This window comes from Lathyrus oleraceus, chromosome 4 (assembly GCF_024323335.1).
Source record: "Lathyrus oleraceus cultivar Zhongwan6 chromosome 4, CAAS_Psat_ZW6_1.0, whole genome shotgun sequence".
In the NCBI taxonomy this organism is placed as follows: Eukaryota; Viridiplantae; Streptophyta; class Magnoliopsida; order Fabales; family Fabaceae; genus Lathyrus; species Lathyrus oleraceus.
In genome coordinates, this window is record NC_066582.1 from 216,086,030 (window position 1) to 216,101,476 (window position 15,447).

Here is a 15,447-nt window from a genome sequence, read left to right on the forward strand (position 1 = left end):
AATTGGATCATGTACCTCAATGAATCAAATCATTTTAGAATCAAGAATTGATTCAGTCAAAGTTTTGAATTAATTCACACAAACAAATTCAAAATGGAAGTTTTGGGTACTTTGATGAATTAATTTAATACGCTTTCTGACTCAATTCAAGCAAACATGGCCAAAAATGAGTTTAGAGACACACCCTTGAATTGATTCAGCCACTTGAAAAACATTCAATCCATTCATGAATGCTTGTCAACATTTTAAAATGCATGGAAAATCTGTTTTGTCATGTGTTTTGTGATTAGTACAAAAAGGAAACTCAAAAATATGATAAAAACAAAAGGCAAAACGTCAAAATAAGAATACTCATTACTGCATTAGAGGGCAATTTCAACAAGGATCCTTTGTAAGAACCCATCAATATCTGCAACATATAAAGAATTCATGACACCAACAAGAAAGAAAATAAGGTGCCTAATTCAAAACCATGCCCCTTGTAGGGGAAAGTAGTGTCATGTTACTTTTTTTATTCATTAAAAGGTCTTTATTATTCATACATTGTTTATTCAATCGACATAAAAAATAACATAGTTAACTATGATAATATCTCATATTCACTGAGTTCTAAATTCTAGGAATGAGTCGTCCATTCAGTTATTTAAGCTCGTACGTGCCATGGGGTAACTTATGATGCACCAAGTACAGGCATTCACAAATAGGAAGCAAATTTCCAATTCGAGTAGGTGTAACTACTTGTATAAACATGTGTTCTCCTCCCTTCATATCCCTGAGGACCACCTAGAATTATATCGTTTGACAAATCTTTACTTTTCTATAAATTTGTTAATGTGGGCAATCTTTCTAGCATCATTGATCAAGTCACACGTGCATCTAAGACCTGCTTCATTCTCTTTACACATAATAATTCAATTATTTTTTCTTAACGTTTGTTACATATATTGTTAGTATATACAAAAATTATGTGTCACCTTCGTACACTACTTACCTTCCTCATTGAAATGTTCACGCTGCCAAGTGGGCGTGTCAATCTCAACTGCTAGCTTGGCGTTTACACCATAAATCATATTGAATGGTGTTTCCTTAGTGGTGAAATGAGGGTGTTTTATGATATGATCACAAAACCTCGTGCAAATGTTCAACCCAACGAGCTTTGGTGTCATCTAACTTCTTGTTTCTCCCATAAAGGATCACTATATTGGCTGACTCGACCTGCCTATAGGCTTGTGGGTGGACAATAAAAATGAACTTCACTTAAATTCCCAACTATTGGCAGAACTCCACCACAGTTGAGCTAGCGAACTGAGTCCCGTTATCCGAGACTATACTTCTTGGCATACAAAACATTTAAATAGTTCACTTATAATAAAAACGTCAATTCTTTCTGCTGTGATTTTAGATACGATCTTTACTTTCATGTATTCCACTTTTATGAGTAAACACTTTAGTTTACCTTGTCCTAAGGGGAAAAGACCCAAAATGTCCATCCCCGTTAATAAAAAAAGGCTAGGGAGATGTGACAAAGTATAATATTTCAGCTGGCATGTGGTAGAGGTTGGAGGGCCTATAACATTTGTCACATTTTCTAATGAACTATGTGTTATCCTTTAGTTGGTCCAGTCAATAGTAGCCAACCCTTAATATATTCTTAGTGAAGGCTCACCCATCAATATGGCTTTCGCAAAACACCTTCATGGACCTTTGTCAGAACTGGGGCAATCTCATTCTCGCATAGACATTTCAGCACGGGGGAAAACTTTCATATCTTGTAGAGTTTTTTTTGCTACCATAGTGTACTTTTTCGCAAACTTTGTGATATTTTCCTCAACCTCGCCTGAAGGAAGACCACCTATTATTTGATAACACATTATAAGTGCCATCCATTTTGAGGCGTGTGTGACATCTATGATGTTGACATATTCCTTCTCTATGTTGTGAGCTACTGTAATCTCCTGTATCACTTCCCTTTTGTGGTTGTGCTTCTTGGGACTGTCGAGCTTTAATAAGAGGTCTACTTGGGTGTTCTACTCTATATTTGCACAAACTATTTCAAAGAATTTAAATAACTTATCCAAATCATATACTTTATGAAGGTATTTGATGAGTTAGGGCTCCTTCATTCAATATTCACTAGCGGCTTGATTGAAGCACCCATTTCTTTGGAGAGGTCTATTCCAGCGATGATGACTTCATATCCAACTTGGTTATTACTAGATCTGAACTCAAACCTCATGGATCACTCTATGAGAATATTGTTTGGGCCTTCTAGTACTACCCATACACTACTTTGCTTCAAGTTTAAGGTGTTATCTACTGATAATGTCTAAACATTGGGAACTTCCTCACACACTAGGGAACTGAACTGTACTTAGAAATTTGCAAGTACTTGAGAATTTATATTGCCTCTACGTACAAAATGGATGTCATATTTACGGGTGGAAAACGAGCATGCACACACTATTTATGCCTTTCCTGCAAAAGTTTACAAAAACAAGGCGGGCGAGATGCACATAATTGAGAGTGTGGGCCTAAACCCTTGGTTCGTCCAAAAAAATTAGGGCAGGGCAAGCATGCTAACCTTACACCCTTAAAGGCTAAAAAATTGAAAAAAATTCTTATTAATTCCTACGCCTACAAAATCCCACAAAAAGTGCAGTGGGGGATATGCATGCATATTAAAGGCTGCTGGTCTAAAAACTTGACTCGCTCCACACAAAAAATGCGGGAAAAACGAGCATGCTTGATGAGCCATGTATGTTTTTCCACCCCTAGTCATATTCATATAGTTCGACTGACCATGATACTATCCTCTCTGCCAAATAAGGCTTGTTTAATATCTAGAGGATTGGGTTATTCGTCTTTATTATCACACGATTCCTCTGGAAGTATGGCCTAAGTTTTCTCGACGTTATTAAGAGTGCCAACACCAACCTATCTACCTCTTAATATATAAGCTCCCCATATTTTAACACTTTGATTACAAAATAGGTTGGTTACTTGACCTTATCTTTCTCTTTGACAAGTACATAGCTCGGCACCTTGTCTATCAACGACAAATATAGGTTTAATGGCACACCTTCTTTCGTGCATGTTAAAATAGGCGGAGTTTCCAGAAAAAAAAAAGTCTTCAACCTCGTGAGTGCCTCTTCACATTATTTTCACAATAAAACTTCCCATTCTTCTTAAAGGTGGATAAGACGTGAAAAACCTTGTCCCATACACTAAAAAGGCATCTAGAAAGGGCGACCATGCATCATGTTAGTTGTTGGACATCCTTAACTGTGGTCGGGTTCCTCATGCCAATTATGGCTTGATATTTATCAGGATTTTCCTATATCTTTTTTATAGTCAACATGAAACCCAAGAATTTACCTGCCCATACCTCAAAGGAACATTTGACAGGGTTCAAGAGCATGTTATACCTTATGTCTGACTTCACAATATCTTATAGATCATCATAGTGGTTTCTTTCCTCAAGGGTTTTTACGACCACATTATTAATGTAAACCTCCAAGTTACACTTTATCTGATAAGAAAATACGACATCAATGAGTCTTTGATAAGTTGCATATTATTTGAATGACATGACATTATAATAATAATTGTGATTATTGCATATGAAGGCAATCTTAGGCGCATCCAGGGGCACGTTTCTATTTGGATGTATCTGGTGTAGACGTCCATAAATATCACAGTCTTATACCCTAATAAGCAACCAATCAACATGTCAATTCCTGACAACAAGTGAGGGTTTTTAGGGCACACCATGTTTAAATCGGTGAAATCCACAAACATTAACCATTTCTAATACGAATTCTAAACCAACAACACATTCTTCAACAAAGTTGTGTATTTTATTTTGGTTATAAAACCAACTTCTTTCAGTTTCCCAACATTTTCATCGATGATTGCTCGCTTTTCCTCGCCTACTTTGTATGTTCTCTAACCACACCTACTTCATTATGGAGTTGATGGCAAGATGGTGACATACAACCCTAATGTCCATTCCTGACATACCAATAGAAGTCTATGTGAATAAATCAATATTCTTCCGGAGCAGGGCGTCCAACTCCTCCTTCTTTGATACTGTTGAGGAGGTTCCCAACTTGGTGTTGTGGAATATTAATTCCTAATATGGACATTCTTAAGGTGTCCCATAGGCATAAGAATCCCTCATTCAACTTCTACTCTAATATTTAAATCCATAAAGTTCACCTCACAAATGTCTAGTTACTGTGCAATGACTATTGTCATTGTCGTTGTTCTGATCCTCAAACTCTCTTGTTAACACCTATGAGTGCTTTCTTGATCACTTTGTATTGCACAAATATGGCCATTCATAAGAAAAAAAATTCATGCTTAAATAGATCATTTTGGAATTCCACCAATATGCTCAATCATGCTTAAAAGTAAGAAGGCGTCACTTTTCACCATGATTGGAATTCCAACCGTGATGGAAAGTGGCTTTTGGTCATGGTCTCGAATCCCAACATCAACATTTTTATTTTTTTTACTTAATTTTAAGCCTTTTTTTACCACGGTTGGGATTTCAACCGTGGTGAAAAATGGCGTTAGGTCTTGGGTTCGAATCAGAACATCAATAATTTTGTTTTTTGTTTATTTTTAAGTCACTTTTCACCACAGTTGAAATTCCAACCGTGGTAATAAATAACGCCTTCCTACTTTTTTTAAAGATATACTAGTAAAAGACCCGTGTGTTCGCACGAGTCGCGCAAGTGCAATAATTTATTTTAAAAAAATTAAAATATAATATATTTTTTTGTTTATATATATATATATATATATATATATATATATATATATATATATATATATATATATATATATATATATATATATATATATATATATATATATAGTTGGATCAACGTACACAAATTTATTGCATAAGAGTTTTTTTAATGTAATGGATGTTAAATGATCAATAAATGGGTTCAAAAAATTTCCACAAATAACTTTTTCCAGTTTGGGACATAATAAAGTAAAACATTATTAATTTATAGTAATATAATTTGCTTAATTTTTTTGTATACTATATTAAGGAAATAATCAAAAAATATAATACAAAATATTTTTACAATTTATTGGTATATTGATATATAATAAACATTCCATTGTTAATGTTATGAATAAACATTTCATTTATCATTGAGATTTTGGACATAAGAAATAAAAATATATTTATTTAGTAATGGATGAAATTTTCCAGTCTGTTACTAATTTGAGGTATAAAAGCGCAAATATTAACCTTCATAATAAATGATTATTTAACCAAAATACATAAACCATGTAAAAGAAATACCAGAACCTCATTTGTTTTAAAATATAGTAATGAATACTACCAAATGTTGAAATTAACTGCAATTGATACAGTAAGGTTTAATGCAACAAAAGATATTGAAACAAAAGGTTCACAATTTTAGTTAAAATTGTGAGAAATAAGTCCAGCAACAAAAATGATTTAACTTCGTACAATTCTTTGGTCCTTAAAAAACTGAGTTTATACAAAACCTGTCCGCAACCTTTTAGGAAGTGATGATTCAAAACCTGCCCGCAACCTTAAAAAACTACAATAATAACTAATTTGATTTCAGGATATTGATTTCATTTTGGAATGATAAGATTTGAACAACAATAAAATAACGGTAATATTTTTTAGTAGTATAAATAGATAATTTATTTTATCACATTTTTCACTCACATCTAGTCTAAATTTGACCAATTTATTTTATTTAATTTTATTTGATATATTTAAAATTAAATGCTAATGACACAACATATATTTAAAATTTTATTTGATATATTTTTATATAATAAATAAATTAGTAATAAGTAAATGAATAATCAAATAGAATAGAATTTTAAGATGTTATTCTATATTTTTATTTACCGTAAACAGTTTTATTGCTTTTGATTTTAATACATTTTTATTATAATTCGGTATACAGAATGTACGTATTTACTATAATTATTTTGTTGAAAGGATAAAATATGTTAGTGCAAATATAACAGCGGTATAAGATTCAATATGCCAACGTGTTATTGCAAAATTACATCTATGTAAAATTCAATTAATAATAGATTGACATTGGAATGACCATATATTATTGTTCATAATAAGTAACCGATTTTAATTTATAGAGTTTGGATCTCAATTAAATCAAATCAAATCAAATAATAAATATACTATTTAAATTTTAAAAATATTCTTATCATATATGGTGGGTAAATATCAATAATAATAATAACAATAATAATAATAATTAATTGGTAGGTAAATTAACAATAATATTAAATTACTCAATTAATATTAATCAACTATATTAAATAGTTATTTTTAATTTTAAAGTTATAATTTAATAACATATAATTATACAATTAAATATTCATTTTGTCATTTAAAGAAAATCAAGTAACGATAATATTTGGCAAAAAAACTACAATAATAATTAATTTGATTTCAGAATATTAATTTCATTTTGGAATGATAAGATTGCAACAACAATAAAATAACGGTAATATTTTTTAGTAGTATAAATAGAGTATAGTACGAAATTACTTATAGGAACATGAAAGTAGCTGTATTATGGATTGTAATTAGGGTAATTAAGTATTTATGGTGGTAATTAACTTTTATATATTAAAAGTAGATATTTTGATTTCAGAATATTGATTTCATTTAGGAATGATAAGATTGCAACAACAATAAAATAACGGTAATATTTTTTAGTAGTATAAATAGAGTATAGTACGAAATTACTTATAGGAACATGAAAGTAGCTGTATTATGGATTGTAATTAGGGTAATTAAGTAATTATGGTGGTAATTAACTTTTATATATTAAAAGTAGATATTTTGATTTCAAAATATTGATTTCATTTTGGAATGATAAGATTGCAACAACAATAAAATAACGGTAATATTTTTTAGTAGTATAAATATGGTGGTAATTAACACCATAAGTGCTTTCTTGATCACTTTGTATTGCACAAATATGGCCATTCATAAGAAAAAAAATTCATGCTTAAATAGATCATTTTGGAATTCCACCAATATGCCCAATCATGCTTAAAAGTAAGAAGGCGTCACTTTTCACCATGATTGGAATTCCAACCGTGATGAAAAGTGGCTTTTGGTCATGGTCTCGAATCCCAACATCAACATTTTTATTTTTTTTACTTAATTTTAAGCCTTTTTTACCACGGTTGGGATTTCAACCGTGGTGAAAAATGGCGTTAGGTCTTAGGTTCGAATCAGAACACCAATAATTTTGTTTTTTGTTTATTTTTAAGTCACTTTTCACCACAGTTGAAATTCCAACTGTGGTAATAAATAACGCCTTCCTACTTTTTTTAAAGATATATAACACTTTTTAGTTTATTCACTTTTGCCCTAGACGTACTTAGACAAACTTCATCTTTTGCCTTCAAACTTCTTCCATTTATGAAACACTATTCATCCATTGATCCAAACTTAAAAACATCATTTATTCCGTAAACGATACTAAAAAACATTTATTCCATTAGCGAGTTTCAGAACTCCATCATGTCTTCTCCGAAATGAATGAGGAATGGAAATCATGAATTCAACTTAGCAACGTTGGTTGTTGTTGTTGTTGTGTCAGGTAAAATATTTAATGTTATTATTGTTGTTGTTGAGATTTAATATTTAATGATTTTATTGATTTTTTGTTGTTGTTGTTGTTGTTGTTGTTTTGATGTTGATGTTGTTTTTGTTTTTGTTGAGATTTAATGTTTAACAATTATATTTATTTATTTTGTTGTTATTGTTGTTGTTGTAGTTATTCTTGTTGTTATTCTTATTGTTGTTGTTATTATTGTTGATATTGTTGTTGTTGTTGTTTTTGTTATTCTTGTTATTGTTCTTGTTGTTCTTCTTTTTGTTGTTGTGTTAGAAATATTTAATATTCTACATTGTGATGAAAGTTCTCAATGTAGTCAGGAAAAACATGTGGAAAAGATGAAAAATTAGATTGACTGGCTTTTTACCACAGTTGGATTTTCCAACCTTGGTGAAAAGTAAGGCACTTTTAGTCTTTCAATATGGTTGTTTATTACAATAGTGGTTATATGTAGCGCATTTTCCAATTTATTACCACAACCAGTAGACCGTGCCTACTTACAAATACACACTACTATACCAGAGACCATCAACCATGATTATAGCTCTTTCACAACCGTGTGAAATGTGTTATCCATAACAGTGTCTCCTTTAATCCAAACATCTTTTTTAGAGTAATATAGCCTTTCAATTATATCTGTTCGTCATAGAAATCGACCAAGGGACCTCTGAATGAATAGAGGTCGTCGAGATCTAGTTTTAATCTCTCAAAGGTGTTCCAATATAGGATGTCATTTGAGCTTCCCAAATCTACTAGTACTCACTTGATCTCACATTTGTCGCATTTTCACCATAATATCATTTTCATAAGGGAAGAACTCGACGACATCTTTAGAAGGGAATGTAATCTCAAGGTCCGAATCATCTTCTGGTCAGACATGGGCTTGATGAACGAGTCCTCCATCGCCTTTAGTTAACAAGCATACCCACTTCTATGGTACCGAGAGTGTGGTGGACTAACATGTTCCCATCTCTTCTCTCAGGCTCTTTGTCTTTTATGAACCTATGGCTTTTTGGTTAATCTCACCATTAAATCTCGGACTTGCCTTCTGCTTGCTAGGAGTTCCTCCAAATGTATTATTTTCAAATGGCCTTCTTGAGTAAGTCACTCAATCTCCCTCTTGAACTGGTAGCAGTTGTTAACATGACGACCTTTTACCTTATGGTATTTTCACCACCTATTGGGATGAGGCCCCATGGTCCCCGACTTGGGAGTTGGTAAAGGCGCGATGATATGAATGTGGTAACTTGGGAGTTGGCTCTTTGTATTTTATGGACCTGGGGATTTTGGGTTGACCTCACCCTTAAATTCTGGACTTTCCTTGTGCTTGTTAGGAGTTTCCCCAAATGCATTCTTTTCAAGTGGACTTCTTGAATAAGCCGTTCAATATCTCTATTGAGATGGTAGCAATCGTTAATGTGATAATCCTTTACCTTGTGGTATTTGCACCACCTATTGGGATTAGGCCCCATGGTCCCCGACTTGGGAGCTGGCGAAGACAAGATGATGTGAGTGTGTGTAACTTAATGTCAAGTTTACTCTTGATGAGTGTTGAGGGCGTGAAGCTAGACGTGGGCCTCCTATTGCGTTTGAAAGTTGCTTTATCCCTCACGTGCAAGGTGTAATGGATTATACGATGAATCAAATTCATCAAAGGGTCATTCTTTAACACCCATGACATTTTTCTATGTGTTTCTCTCTTTCCATTTGAGATAGCATTCAACATGTGCCATGATTTCAGCCATGGAAGCAATGGGCTTTATGGTGAGAGGCTCGTTGAAATGTTCAACCCTTAAGTCATTTTAAAATGCTCCTACAAACATCTCCTGGTTTGGATGTATTACCTTGATAGTCATCTCATTGAACCTTGTGAGGTACTCCCTTAGTGACCCAACAAGTCCTTGATGCACATTGAGTAAGGTGGTTGTTGAAACTTTTCAGTGTTTACTCGCCGAAAAATTATGGACCAGTTTCATTGTGAAGTCTTGATAATTGGTCATTTAAAAACATGTAAGGTTCACGAATCACTGGAGAGGTGCCTCCTTGAATATGCTCAACAAGAACTTAAACTTCAAGTAGTTAGAGGCACATATTATTGCCTTATGAGTATTGATGGTGGTGATGTGTTTGCGGGGGTCACTTTTCCATCAAACTTCATCAATGATGGTGGTTTGAAGTTTTTTGGTATCAAATCACCCCAAATTTCGTCGGAGAGAGGCTAGGGGTCCAAAACACCGTGTTTAACCAGGTTTTCTTCGTGGTGCCACTCTTGAAAGGTCATGATGGTCTCATGCAAAGCTTGGTTGAAATGATACAACTCTTTCATATGAGCACACATATCTACTAGGGTATTATTGTCGTTGTTGCCAATGTTGCTGGCTGTTGTAGTGCCTCATCCTGTCACCATGTTGAGGAAGATGAATGAGATGAGTGAAATTTGGATGCGAGTGTGACATATGTTAGTCTTACCGAGCTCCAATGAGCGCCAATTGTACTTGCAAAAGTTACAACGAAGATGACTCTACTTATGAGGTTGATCGCAAGAGAATATATGTCAGTTGGATATGTGAATAACAAATGATCTCTCAACCCTAAGGGTTGAAATATTAATATGCCTAACTCGTAAGACGATTTTTGGGGTGAAAAAACAGTTTCTTCCCGATCATTTGACTAACACAAAAATAAGGATAATGATTATCCCTTTTAGTAAGAATGAGATGATAGATTCTTCGCGTTTCAAGGACACGTGACCTGATACATAATAATTCCATTATCCCTAACGAATACAAAAAATAGGCCGAACGACACGCCCCATAGACACGATTGGTTGGATCGGTGCCATCAATGACCCTTCCAAAAAAAAACCCGAGTATCCCTTTATAAAATCAAACCATACATAGTTTTATTTTTATAAATCAATTAAATCATAAAATATCTCCACATATATTTGTACTATAAATTATCGATTTAATATTTGTCAAAATATTTACACAATTGTCGTATAAATTATGCATATGTTTTTTATTTACGAGGAAGGGCGTATGTGAAGGATGGGTTTTCATGTTTGGGCTAAGACTAATTAAGCCCATCTGACCGGGTAGACATATAACAATCAGGTTAGGGTTTCTCATCCTCTACCAAAAATCTGAGCGAGAAGGTTTCCAGTGCGTGCGGCTTCACCAAATCCCTCCTCCGCAATTCCACCATGGCTGAACAAGTAACTTCTTCTTGCTTCGTTTTTCGTTTTTTCATTCTGCTATGTTTCGATTTTCCATTGATGTGTATTTTTTAATCTGTTACAGACTGAGAAGGCTTATCTCAAACAACCCAAAGTGTTTTTATGGTATATTCAGCACTTCATATCTCAATGTGTGTTTTGTTTTTAACTTTGATGATTGTTGATCCATATTTGCTTGTTGTTTTTGCTCAATTTCGTAGCTCGAAGAAATCTGGTAAGGGGAAGAGGCCCGACAAAGGTGGAAATCGCTTCTGGAAATCTGTTGGTCTTGGATTCAAGACCCCCAAAGAAGCCATCGAAGGTTCCTTTCTCTCTATATTTATATATCTCATGTTTGTATATATATGGAGTGGCTTCGAGAGTGCGTTGATGTTTGGTTTTGAATGTATAAATGTAGCCTTTTGAAGGAGATGAGTGATGCACACATTTTGATAGCGAATTGATGCAAATCAAAATTAGAGAAAGATAGAAATAATGCAATAGAATACTACTAGAGCATTTTGGATTTGTGTAGTGGATGCTTAATTACATCTCTATATTTTTCTATGATTTCATACTTGTGAGGTTGCCAACTCTGTTTTTGTTGTGTGTTTTGTATTGTATTCCTATTGGAAGTATCGAGGTCTTAGGTCTCTATGATGTGCTTACAAATCCTCAACACCTGTGTAAGTTATTAGCTGTGGCTTTGTGGCTTTTTAATGAATGGTTTTGGTATCCATTTTGAAAGAATTGGTCTATATATGTGGGGCAAATGTTCTTCTATCTTCTTCGTGTAAATGCAAATGGAATAATGGTCACAATATATTGAGGCAGACTATTCTTAATATCTAAGATTGTATGGTTATTTTATTTCTGCTTCTAATACATAAATGGCCTTTGAATTTTAAACTACAGGAACCTTTATTGACAAGAAGTGTCCATTCACTGGCAATGTTTCCATTCGGGGTCGTATCATAGCCGGAACCTGTCACAGTGCCAAAATGAATCAGACTATTATTGTCAGGAGGAATTATCTTCACTTCATTAAGAAATATCAGAGGTATTCTCTTTTAATAGCATGCTCTTCATTTTTAATTTGCATGCTTGGATAAACATAATTTGTAATACCTTTTTCCTTACGTGCTCTACTTAGGTATGAGAAGAGGCATTCCAACATTCCAGCTCATGTGTCACCTGCCTTCCGTGTTAAGGAAGGTGATCATGTCATTATTGGTCAATGCAGGTGAAACTCTAGCAGAATTCTATCATTTCTGTATTAACCCATAGATACTTTTATTTTAGTATATTATTATATAGATATTGGTATATATATGTGTGTGACTAAGCCTTTACTTGTGCCACTTCTATAGGCCACTCTCCAAGACAGTGAGGTTCAATGTGTTGAAAGTCATCCCAGCTGGATCATCCAGTGGTGCAAAGAAGGCGTTTTCTGGCATATGAGATTTGGTTGGCACTCTTAGTATAGAGATTTTATCATCTATGTTGAAAGTAATTCCCGATTTCTGTATGGTGAAGTTCTTATCAATTTTGGTAATTTTTGTTTGCTTTTGAAGTTCTGTACTGTGATTTGATAAAAGATATTTTATTTATGTTTATTTTACTGGGCATGATCTTGTTTTGGTTATTGAATACTAGTTTCAAATATTTTGAATTTTGGACAGAAAATTCCCCCTAAATTACTGTTTAGTATTTTAAACAAGTCTATGTGATCCAACATAGAACCTCAGTTTACAGAACCCATTACCCAACCTTATCAAATTTCAATGGGTTGGGTTTTTTCGACGGATTTTCAATTTTGTTGTCAAAACTGTCCGTTCCGTTCAGTTATGGGTTGAATTGGGTTTGTGGGATGTGTTTTAAATTAGAAATATTTTTTTTATGATTCTTTTTGTCAATTTATAAAAATTATAACACAAGTCAATATAATCATTATCGGTTTATAATATTCAAATTTGATGAAATATATCATATGGTATATAATAAAATTTATTAACATGATATAATATTTTGTAATAGTGTAACATTCAACCGGTGTTCTAGAAATATTAGTATTATTGTAGAGGATAAAAATATTTTAAAAAAATTATGGTTATTAGATATTTTATTAAAAATAATATAAAAAAATTAAAGTTAATTATAGATTGAATTTGGTATATCCATAAGTGAATATTTTCGAGTAATTTATGGAACATGAATTAGTTCGGTTTGGATCAATGTTCATGGGTCAACCCGCAGATTCCTAATTGTATTTGTTTTGTAGAAGTTGGTGAGATTTTTTAGTTTGTGCAATTCATAAGTCCGTTGAAGTACAAAATGATGAGGCAATTGTTTTTTCCACTATGGAGCTCACATCTCTTTAAATCTAAAAATGTCTTGAGAAATATTTAGAGATGCATCTCCAAATATATTTTAAATCTTGTAATTCTTCGAAAATCAAACAACCACGATATTGTTGTAAAAAATTGGTCTAGAGATTGATCTGGAGAGATTGATCAGTGAAAATTTTTGGGGTTAATTAGAAGATGCAAATATGAAAGCATTTTTTTCTTTGTAAATCAAGTAGCCATTCCATTTTATTCAAAAAAAATGATCCTCTGTGTATACTTTTGGGGTAAATTCGAAGATGCATCTTTGGAATCTTCTTTGCATGTTTCTTGGGCAAAAATATTATCGTAAGTTTGTAGTTTTTTGAATCCAATGTCATTTTAATTTGACTAACATTGCCATTATTTGATTCAAATATTAATAAAACGAATATCATAGAACAATACAATGCCTTAATTAAAAAAAACATCCAATCATATTCCAAACGTTGCTTTTAAAGTATTGAAAAAAAAATACTAAAACATCCTAAAGTACAAATAAAAGCATAATGTATTGCGTATGCCTAATCTTAACCCAAGATATTCTGTGCCTCAGTAAGAATGTAACATGCTAGAGCAACTACATCATTGCCACCTTTCTCAAACAACCCATACTCTATGCCATCACACGTAATCTGCATAATATTCAGACATATCATCAACATATAAATGACATGGTCATCCCTGACCTGCTAATTCTCCAAGATCTCCTAATGAGCAAGCCTAGGTGTCCAGGAGCGTTCAATGTCATGACAGGGTGTGATACACTATAGAACCAAGTCATGTAACCGTTCACATAAGACCACTGACTTGTGGCTGACATACTCCGATACTCCCCCGGTACCAGATGACTCTTGTAATCCGTCAGTATGTTATTAAGATGTCCGCGGATGATGCTTTTAGGAGCAAACACAAAGGGGGATCTCAAAATGAATCGCACATACCCAAACTGACGCACGCGTCGCTCCGACAGATACCTGCACATCAGATTCGTCCCACATGCCATTCATCTAGAGTAAAATGAAATGGGGTCGAAGGGAACAATGTCCTAATGAGTGTTGTATGGTGTTCGGTTGATGTCATCATGCTGAGTCTGATCATACAAGCGCCCCAGTTCCACTCGTGAATGGCCGACAAGTTGATGAAATACTTAAGGTATGCCACATCGATGTAGGTTGCACTTTTGTCCACAAAAATGGACGTGCCAAACAAGAATATGAGAAAACACACTCCCGGTGGTAGATAACTTGTAAATCATCGCCATCGACATTCTCAGCCAACTCCAAGTTGTTTTGATATAGTGTTTCCAAGTAAGAAAATTTGGCATGTGCACCTCTGGTGCTCTCACACTGCATTAGGGCATCCATTGGGTCAACTCCCAAATAAATAACCATCATCTGTTGAACTTCATCACGTTTGATCCTGAAATGATCAAGTAACTTCCCCCTGATGGGAAGGTGTATACGACAAGCAACGTCATATAATGTTATCATCATCTCGCCATTAGGGAAGTGGAAATATGACGTTTCCTTATGCCATATATCAACAAAAGCCTCATGCATGCCATGACTAATGGTCTTGTACCTGGAGCAACACATGTTTGTAAGACCGGAGTACTAGAGGACACTCTGGAACCAATGATCCTTAGGCTGATAAAGCTTCAAAATCTTTTTGATGTGGTTAACAGACTTCAAACAACCACACTCATGTTAAGAAAACAAAATATCAGTCGCACGAAAAATGTTTAAAGCATATAAATAACAATCGTAACAAAAATACCTCTCCAACCCAGACATGTCCAACAACATGATATATATAACATATCAATAAGGAGGTGTTAGAGGGTCCTATTAGAAAAAGGTTTGCAAGTGGAGGAACACCATCATGTGTAATAACAGGAGTTTCCTCACGGTCTACGTAGTCAGGGGAGACATGCCCCTGAGATGAGAACCCATGGGACATGTGGCTCCTAGAAGTCGATGCTTCCTCCTCAAGAGGCCTAGGGACGGTTTCCCGCTTAACTCTGGCCTGCTCATTCTGAAGCCTAGCCCTCTCACATCAAACGAACAGGTATTGAGTTTCATGACCGAGTCTCAGTCTGTCGTCGTTATTTGCAGCCATTTTTCTGAAACAATATGAGAAAAAGACATTGGTTTACATCAAGGACAATTTCAGATAT

At 33.9% G+C, this 15,447-nt stretch overlaps 1 protein-coding gene across 1 annotated transcript; it reads left to right on the top strand.

The window, feature by feature from the left end:
• The first annotated feature begins 10,872 nt into the window (after nucleotides 1–10,872).
• On the top strand, nucleotides 10,873–12,345 carry LOC127135362 (40S ribosomal protein S11). The gene is made up of 6 exons (XM_051062093.1): nucleotides 10,873–10,884; nucleotides 10,970–11,010; nucleotides 11,106–11,206; nucleotides 11,800–11,944; nucleotides 12,038–12,127; nucleotides 12,255–12,345. Exons 1-6 carry the CDS (start codon nucleotides 10,873–10,875, stop codon nucleotides 12,343–12,345), a joined length of 480 nt encoding a protein of 159 aa, XP_050918050.1.
• The last annotated feature ends 3,102 nt before the right edge of the window (nucleotides 12,346–15,447 follow it).